Source organism: Staurois parvus, unplaced genomic scaffold (assembly GCF_062004578.1).
Source record: "Staurois parvus isolate SC_StPar_1 unplaced genomic scaffold, SC_StPar_1.0 ptg002088l, whole genome shotgun sequence".
NCBI lineage: Eukaryota > Metazoa > Chordata > Amphibia > Anura > Ranidae > Staurois > Staurois parvus.
Window position 1 is genome coordinate 117,425 of NW_028319884.1, and position 10,076 is coordinate 127,500.

Below are 10,076 nucleotides of genomic sequence, written 5' to 3' on the forward strand. Positions count from 1 at the left end.
TTTGTCTTACCATATAAATGATAGAGTTAGGACTGCAGTACACTGGGGTGCCGTGACGTGGCCTCTACAGCATACGCATATATTGGAAAACGTGTGCAAACTAAACCCCTTGGTTTTAATGTGAGCTGTTAGACAGGACAATTTAGTATGCTAAAGGGTGGCTGGTGAGCTGGGTTTTTTTTTTTTTTTTTTTTTTTTTACATGCATTGCCCTTTCATGTGCTCCTTGCTGCAAAGGCCAGTTGTGGGTTTGCGTGGTTGCCATTTGTTTGTAATTTTAGATTGTAAGCTCCCAGGATCAGGGCCCACCTAACCCACTTGTATTGAACTGTATTGTCTCCCTTTATATTGTAAAGCGCTGAGCAAACTGTTGGCGCTCTATAAATCCTGTATATTAATTGTGACGGGAGTCACTTTGGGTGGGGGGCCATGGAACACAGCTCACTTTGGAGAGGTGGGGAGACCCCTGTCTCAGCTCCCCATATCCCTATTATGTGTAAGTCACCCTGTGCCTGTTAGGGGTACAGGGTGATCTGTCCTAATATTGAGGTGAAGGGTTGTTGATTGTTTAATGCCATGTGGTTGCATCCCATTGTTCTATTGTGTGTCTGGCTTGGGAGCAAACTATTATGGGATGTATGTGTTTGTGTATTGGCTTAGTGTGGGGGGGGGGGGGGGGGGTCTGCTGATGTGTCTCTTGTTGCTAGATGCGGTTTGCCCACATCTGTGTCATTATGCAGGGAGGGGGGATTGTTCCCTTGAATGTATATATCTTCTGTGTTAAAATAAAGTAGTCTATTTCCTGATTTATTTCAAGACTGGTCTCGTCTAGTCTCGTATGGTCAGCGGTGGTATCCGTGGTCGGTGTTCGGACGGGGAAGCGGTATTATAACGGTAATACCCAAGTGCAGACTGGGTCCGGTTCAGTTACAATAGTAATGTTGGTAATTTGGCGAGGGGATGCACTGAATAACTTTGCAGCCATTGTGCTTTTTTCTGGGTGTTCGGTGTGTCCCTGTACCTTTAAGGAGGGGTGGGCTCCCTGCAGGTATACCTGCCTTTAATCAATCCATTATTATATATGTGCTCCAACTTGGAAGACTCTCAAAATGAGAGTAAGGACTGCAGTACACTGGGGTGCCGTGACGTGGCCTCTACAGCTTACGTATATATTTGCAAATGTGCGCAAACTAAACCCCTGGTTATTAACGTGAACTGTTAAACATGACAATTTGGTTTATTGCAAGCTGGCTGGTAAGTGAGCTGGAAATTTGTTTGACCTGCATTGCCCCTCAATGTGCTCCTTGCTCCAAAAGCTAGTTATATAGGTTGGGGTGGCTGCCATTTGTTTGTTCAGAGATCAGAAGCCACTTCCAGGGAAATTCCCAGCAGATACTACCCCACCAGCAGGGCAGCGATAGCCCGATATTCATATGTAAAAGGTCCAAGAACATTCCTTGTTTTCATCCAGCTGTCTGCAGGCGGCCTTTGTTGGGGAAAGAAGGGCAGTAATAACATGCAGGTGAGGAAGTCTTACTGTCAAAGTAACTGGTGTCATCCTCAGATTCCAGCTGTGGAATGAACTCGGCTTTCTGTCGCAGCAGCCCGTTCCAGTCCAGATCCTTGAAGAATCTGTGCTGCTTCACCTCATAGGCTCCACCTGGACAAAAATAAAAAAGCCATCATGGATAAGCGACTGGATGCTACAATATATAATACTGGTCAATTATAAAAAATTCCAAGTTCCTATGACAGGATATCCGCATGGAACCCACCTGTACCCATTCGTTCCAGGGGGTTTTGGCGGAGAAGTCTGGAGATGAGATCCTGGGCATCGGCTGGCAGAGCCTCTTCTCCATCTGGCCAGGCAATCTCATCTGGAATAAGGGGATTCATTACAAATAGAAACACAAATCAACCCATGTTATCAGTGTGGGGTCTGCAATCGTCATTCGCTGTGGATTCCTACTCTCTGCACTGATGGGAGGGAGTTCCTATAGTATGGGATGTATGAAATGGAGAGGGGGTGCTGTGACGGGAGTCACTTTGGGTGGGGGGGTCCATGGAACACAGCTCACTTTAGAGAGGTGGGGAGACCCCTGTCTCAGCTCCCCATATCCCTATTATGTGTAAGTCACCCTGTGCCTGTTAGGGGTACAGGGTGATCTGTCCTAATATTGGGGGGGGGTTGGTGATTGCGTAATGTCATGTGGTTGCATCCCATTGTTCTATTGTGTGTCTTGCTTGGGAGCAAACCATTATGGGATGTATGTGTTTGTGTGTATTAGTTTGGTGGGGGGTGTTTCCAGCAGCCCTCCTGATGGGAGTGTCTGTTGGTGTGTCTCTTGTTACTAAAGGTAGATTGCCCCGCCCTGTGTCATTATGCAGGGAGGGGGGGTTGTTCCCTTGAATGTATATATCTTGTATCTGTGTTAAAATAAAGTAGTCTATTTCCTGGTTTACTTCCAAGACTGGTGTCGTCTAGTCTTGTATGGTCAGCTGTGGTGTCTGTGGTCGGTGTTCGGACAGGGCAGCGGTATTCTAACGGAAGTACCCAAGCGCAGTCGGGGTGCAGCTCCGTTACAGGTGCCAAGTGATGTTGGCAGCATAGAATAACAATTTCACATGCACTACTTTGGTCTGACTTTCATGCAACTTGAGGGCCATAGACTTCAATGTTAACCCTCAAAAGTTGCATGAAAGTCATACCTAAATCTTTTAGGTGCAACAGTGGGTCCAACTTTGTAGAGGGACAACAAGTCACATCTAAGTTGCACCCATCCAAAGTTGCTTGACTTTGGAGTCGTACAAGTGTGAATGGAGCCCTACACAAGTTCACCTCACACCACAATCTATGGTCAAAAATGTTGTAGAAGACCGTTTTCAGTCCACGTGTTCTCCCTAAATTGTAAAGTGATTGCTGACATTGTGTGACAAATGAAGACACCTAAAGGCATACACAATGTTTAGGCTGTGAAGTGTCAAATAGAAAAGCACACATCTATATGACCAAAATCCTGAGCACCCCAGACATCACACCTCTATGAGCTTGCTGGAAACCCTATTCCCCTGTCAGGGCCCTTTGGTACTTGCTGTGCACCCCAGAATTCTGTAATGGCGATAAGAGCATCGATTTGAGGCCCCTATATCTCATAGGTTGAAACCCACTGCCCTATTTCCTGGGAATTAATATGGAGTTGCTGCTTTTGGGGCTAGAACACCCTCCACTCTTCTTCCTCAAGATTTTGGAGAGTGTCTGTGAGAATGTGTACCTATTTATGAGGTCAGGTACTGATGTTGGATGAGACCTGGCTCATATAAAATTGATCCTCATGTTGGACACCAAAAAAAAAAAAAAAAAGGCATGACTTGCAGTCAATGTTCAAATTCATCCCAAAAGGTATTCAAGCAGGGTTGAGGTGTAGGACATATCAGTTCCTCCACCCCAAACTGGTCAAACCATGTCTTTACGGAGCTGGTTTTGTACACAGGGGCACAGTCATGCTAGAACAGAAAAGGGTCTTCACCAAACTGTTACCACAATTGTCTACAATGTCTTTGTATGACCTAGTAATAACAATACCCTTCATTGGAAACACCTGAACTCCATCATTTGGAGGGGGGTGCACAAACCTCTGACCGGGACATATAAACTACTTACCGCTGATCACCTGTCCAAACAGCTCTTCTGGGGTGTCTCCAAAGAAGGGAACACAGCCCACCAAAAATTCATAAAGAATGACACCCATTGCCCACCAGTCCACAGGCTTCCCATAGCCCTGCCTCAGGATGACCTCTGGAGCAATGTATTCTGGGGTGCCACACACCTGGAGAAAGGAAAAGGGGAACAATTCTAACTATTATAAGTTACATAATCAGATAAATTCTTCATGATAAACCTCCATCCTTAACCTGCTATCTGAGGGGAAGGTATCATCTCACCTGTTTGTCCAGAAACTCTCGGGTGTCCTTTTCTATGTGTCCTTCATACAGATTGGTCGTTAAGCTCATCAGCCCAATCTTAGAAAGTCCAAAATCTGTCAGCTTGATGTGCCCCATGGAGGTGATGAGGAGGCTGCAGGACAAAGGACACCATGTTTTTTATACTGACACAAGTCCACATTACAAAGACCACCTCACTTGGAATACGTGGTCACAGGATAGACGTACTTATCCGGCTTGAGATCTCGGTGGACGATCCCGTAGTTATGGAGATATTCTAACGCAAGAACTGTTTCTGCAAAATACATCCTGGCCATTTCCACAGGGAGGGCTCCGATATTCTTCAGGAGCGTAGCGCAATCACCCCCTGTGGGGGACAGAGATACGCCAACATCAGGACAAGTATAGGACGTGTATATACCTACCGTCCCCTGTGCATCCTATCATATCCTCATCTGACAAGTGATTGACATAGAAATTCCCCACTGTTCCCCCTACATTCTCCATATTCTCATCAAAAGAGTATAAAACATAGGAGTATATCCCCACCATTCCTTCTACATCCTCCATATCCTCATATAACAAGTGTAAGTCACAGGAATACATCCCCACCATTCCCTCCCTCTACATCCTCATCTGACAAGTACAAAATACAGTGAAGGAAATGCGTATTTGCTCCCCTGCTGATGTTGAATGTTCGCCCCTCACAAAGAAATGATCGGTCTAAAAATCAAATGGTAGGTGACACAGAGACAGAATAGCAACAAAAAATTCAAAAGAAATGCATGTCTAACAAATGATGACTGATCTGCATGTTCATGAGGGAAATAAGGATTTGATCCCCTTCACAAAACATGACTTAGTACTTGGTGGCAAATCCCTTGTTGGCAATCACAGAGGTCAGATGTTTCCTGGAGTTGGCCCCCAGGTTCGCACACATCTCAGGAGGGATTTTGGCCCACTCCTCTTGGCAGATCCTCTCCAAGTCATTAAGGTTTGGTGGCTGATGTTTGGCAACTCAAATATTCAGCTCCCTCCACAGATTTTCAATCGGATGAAGGTCTGGAGACTGGCTAGGCCACTCCAGGACCTTAATGTGCTTCTTCTTGAGCCGCTCCTTTGTTGCCTTGACCGTGAGTTTTGGGTCATTGTCATGCTGGAACACCCATCCACCACCCATTTTCAATGCCCTGGCTGAGGGAAAAAGGTTCTCACCCAAGATTTGATAGTACATTGCCCCGTCCATCGTCCCTTTGATGCAGTGCAGTTGTCCTGTCCCCTTAGCAGAAAAAAAACCCCCAAAGCAGAATGTTTCCACCACCATGTTTCACAGTTGGGATGGTGTTCTTGGTGTCATAGGCAGCATTCCTCCTCCTCCTCCAAACACGGCGAGTTGAGTTGATGCCAAAGAGCTGGATTTTGGTCTCATCTGACCACAACACTTCCCACCAGTCCTCCTCTACATCATTCAGATGTTCAGTGGCAGACTTCAGCCGGGCCTGGACATGTGCTTTCTTGAGCAGAGGGACCTTGCGGGCACTGCAGGATTTCAGTCCTTGTCGGCGTAGTGTGTTACCAATTGTTTTCTTGGTGACTGTGGTCCCAGCTGCCTGGAGATCATTGACAAGATCCTCACGTGTAGTTCTGGGATGATTCCTCACTGTTTTCATGATCATTGACACTCCACGAGGTGAGATCTTGCATGGTGCACCAGACCTAGGGAGACTGACACTTGTTTTGTGTTTCTTCCATTTGTGAATGATTGCACCAACTGTTGTCACCTTCTCACCAAGCTGCTTGGCCATAGTTTGGTAGCCCAGTCCAGCCTTGTGTAGGTCTACCATCTTGTCCCTGACATCCTTGGACAGCTCTTTGGTCTTTGCCATGGTGGAGAGTTTGGAATCTGATGGTTTGATGGCTCCTGTGGACAGGTGTCTTTTATACAGGTAACACAATGAGATTAGCAGCACTCCCTTTAAGAGACTGCTTCTAATCTCAGCTTGTTACCTGTATGAAAGACACCTGGGAGCCAGAAATCCTTCTGAATGATAGGGGATCAAATCCTTCTTTCCCTCATGAACATGCAGATCAGTCATCATTTGTTAGACGCATTTCTGCTGAATTTGTTGTTGTATTCTGTCTCTCAGTGTTACACCGAACATTCCATTGTTCGACCGATCATTTCTGTGTGAGGGGCGAACATTCAGCATCAGACGGGGAGCAAATACGCATTTCCTTCATTGTACAGAAATATATCCCCACCATTCCCTCTACATTCTCCTCATCCGACCACTTCACTAAACTTTTACCCACCTCTCTCCTCTACTATCCGTGTGTAGTGGCCCTCAGGCAGTTCATTCTGGGGCCACCCATTAATTTTTATACTGAAAATGTATACATAAGTCGGCCATAGATAGATCAAATCTCAGCCCGTGCAGTAGGGATCCATCGAACAATTTGGGTACAATCATGCTGGATTTTTAGCGTGCGATTATTTCCGGTAGCTATAGCCACTAGCAGCAATCATTGTGTTCTTCCAGCAAGGACAGCTCCCCGCGCCTCTTCTGCCAGAAGAGCACAATAGCTGCATGGGAGGAATTCCCCCATCAACACAGACTGTGTTGATGGGGAAAATCGAGCCATTTCCTTTCCAGCAACACGCTTTCATTCCATCTATAAACACAGAAATCATCATGTAGACTTCCACTGGACCCCAGACTGGCGCTCACCTTCTACGTACTCCATCACCATACACAAGTGGCGCTTCGTCTCGAACGAGCAGAACATGCTGACCACAAAGGGGTTCTCGGCAAAGGTCAGGATGTCCCTCTCCACAAAGGCCTGCTGGATTTGGTTCCTCAAAATTAAATTCTGCTTGTTGATCTTCTTCATGGCGAACCGCTGCCGTGTGCCCTTGTGCCGTACCAGATACACCGCCCTGAGGGAGGAGCAAAAGATATTAAATGCCACGCCTTTATCAGGAACAACAGTTTTGTCAAAACTGGAGCAGACGGGCGTGCGAACACGTGCCCCAAACCAGGTAGATGTCTGGCACCATACATTTACGTTGCTGAGCCTGCACCCGCCGCTTGTTTGTAGTACATCTACTGTGGGCGGGCGGCAAGGGGTTAAAACCATTAAGTGCAATGACAATCACCGGGACAGGAAGTTGTTGGGAATCTCTCAATGGGGCCACGCAGAGCAGTAAAGAGGATTTAACTTTGGTACCAGGGAAATTAACCAGTTGCCACCCGGCCTATAGCCAGATGGCGGCCGGGCGAACAGCTCATCCCTCCGGGTGGACGCCATATGGCATCCTTCCAGGCATGCGCATTGCGCCTGCCCGCAGGGCCGTGCGGCGGCGCTGTCACCAGCTGTGTACCTCAGACACAGCCGATGACAGATCTGTGTACCGGCCCCGTTGCCAGTACCATGTGACCTGCTGTGACCAATCACAGCAGGTCACATGACAGTTGCATACAATGGATGGCTTCCTTTAATGCCATACATAATATACAAGTGTGTCTAGCTGTGAATGGTCGCAGTGATCACATGCACAGGTTGGGCCAATCACAGCCCATCTGTGTCATGTGATTAGCCGTGGCCAATCACAGCTAATCACAACAAAAAAAACCCTGAATGAATCAATTTCATTAAGTTAAATGCTTGCTTATAGCAAAGAATTTCTTTGCTATAAGCAATCAAATTGTGTAAAAAAATTAAAATAAAAAAATACTGATCACTTCCCCAAAGCAGTACAATGTTACTATGGTAAAATTATACTACTTTGGTCATAGTGAAAGATGAAAAAAAAAAATCTTAAAAAAAAAGAAAAAAATGCAATAATAAATAATAAAAAAAGTCCCTGATCACCGCCATGCCAGTTATATGAGGACGCTGTACTGCACTGGTGACAGTATGTAAAAAAAAAAAAATACTGAAAATCACTTTAATTTCTTAATTTCCGAAAAATGACATAAAAATGACAACTTCAAAAAACTTGCCATGCCTGTTATGAAATACGTCGGACTGTCTACTTTGAAAGACAGGGTCATTTGGGGTGATATCTGTACCGTCCTGACATTTGGGGTGATATCTGTACCGTCCTGACATTTGGGGGATATCTGTACCGTCCTGACATTTGGGGGATATCTGTACCGTCCTGACATTTGGGGGATATCTGTACCGTCCTGACATTTGGGGGATATCTGTACTGTCCTGACATTTGGGGGATATCTGTACTGTCCTGACATTTGGGGGATATCTGTACCGTCCTGACATTTGGGGGATATCTGTACCGTCCTGACATTTGGGGGATATCTGTACTGTTCTGACATTTGGGGGATATCTGTCCTGTCCTGACATTTGGGGGATATCTGTCCTGTCCTGACATTTGGGGGATATCTGTCCTGTCCTGACATTTGGGGGATATCTGTCCTGTCCTGACATTTGGGGGATATCTGTCCTGTCCTGACATTTGGGGGATATCTGTCCTGTTCTGACATTTGGGGGATATCTGTACTGTTCTGACATTTGGGGGATATCTGTACCGTCCTGACATTTGGGGGATATCTGTACCGTCCTGACATTTGGGGGATATCTGTACCGTCCTGACATTTGGGGAATATCTGTACCGTCCTGACATTTGGGGGATATCTGTACTGTTCTGACATTTGGGGGATATCTGTACTGTTCTGACATTTGGGGATATCTGTACTGTTCTGACATTTGGGGGATATCTGTACCGTCCTGACATTTGGGGGATATCTGTACCGTTCTGACATTTGGGGGATATCTGTACTGTTCTGACATTTGGGGGATATCTGTACCGTCCTGACATTTGGGGGATATCTGTACTGTTCTGACATTTGGGGGATATCTGTACTGTGCTGACATTCTTGGACCTCAAGAAATTAGATTGACTGTCAGTACTTCAGGATTGATCAATATTCAGATCTATACCATAGTTTGTGAACTCTATAACTTTCCTACAAACTAAATAATACATCCTAATTTGGTTTATTTTCACCAAAGACATGTAGTAGAACACATTTTGGCCTCAATTTATGGAGAACAATTATTTATTTGCAAACTTTTATAACAGAAACAAAGAAAAACGTGTTTTTATTTTCAAAATTTTTGGTCTTTTTTTGTTAATTTAGCAAAAAATAAACCCCCCAGCGGTGATTAAATACCACCAAAAGAAAGCTCTAGTTGTGTGAAGAAAATGATAAAATTTTAGTTTGGGTACAATGTTGTATTGTCACTCAAAGTGTGAGAGCGCTGAAACCTGAAAATTGGCCTGGGAGGGAAGGGGGTGAAAGTGCCCGGTATGGAAGGGGTTAAAATGGGTATAAAAAATATGATTTCAATAACATGACTTTGTGAAAAGAAAAAAAAAAAACCTACCCATAAGCCCCGTTGCTGATCAGTTTGATGTTCTCGAACTCTTCCTCAGATGGCGTTTTCTTTGGCTGAATTACAGGCGCGGTGCTGCGACCCTACGAACACAGAACAGTAAGAGCCCTGCACATCGGACAGACGCATGGCCACACATCACAATGAGAGCTGTAAATACGGCAACACGCCTCGCCAACCAATCAGAGGTCTGGGCTCAGCCACACAATCTGCCACTATAGATTGCTTTACTGCACCCTCTAAACTCATGTGAGAAGGGCTTCCGGGGAAACCGGACTGCGGCCTCACAAACAGAAAGCTCTTGCCAATGATCTAGTGGACCACAATGCAATGCTGGAACAAGTTCTGAGTATCTGCAGGCAATATTCATATGAAAGTTGAACTCCATGAATTCAGTCGCTTAGTAAAATGTGCAGGTATGCTAGGAGTTACGTCCAACGAGGTGCATGCCAGGTGGACTAATCTCTTTTATTTACATCTGACAGTTTTATGGAGCGCTGGGAGGATAGCTATCGCTACACTCTGGGGCTCTGAGAGGAGAGACGCTGTCTTCTCACACACTCAGCTCCGACACTACAGCATCTCCTGCCCCTCCCCCTTTGCTACCCATTCACAGAAGCCTTGGCATTTTGTGAATGAGTTCACGTAATACAAAGTGTTCTGTGATTGGGCAGGAGGAGGGGGGGGCAAGCACAGATGCTGCATGTTGCTGCTAAA

General features: G+C 45.7%; 1 protein-coding gene across 1 annotated transcript in view; it reads right to left on the reverse strand.

Annotated features, from left to right (window-relative positions):
- The window catches only part of LOC149432840 (microtubule-associated serine/threonine-protein kinase 2-like), a 72,389-nt gene that overhangs the window by 25,009 nt on the left and 37,304 nt on the right, over nucleotides 1–10,076 (reverse strand). The window contains 7 exon segments of the mRNA XM_089664884.1: nucleotides 1,537–1,659; nucleotides 1,775–1,876; nucleotides 3,661–3,826; nucleotides 3,942–4,074; nucleotides 4,170–4,308; nucleotides 6,671–6,879; nucleotides 9,351–9,442. Of these exon segments, the coding sequence (XP_089521010.1) occupies nucleotides 1,537–1,659; nucleotides 1,775–1,876; nucleotides 3,661–3,826; nucleotides 3,942–4,074; nucleotides 4,170–4,308; nucleotides 6,671–6,879; nucleotides 9,351–9,442 (964 nt within the window).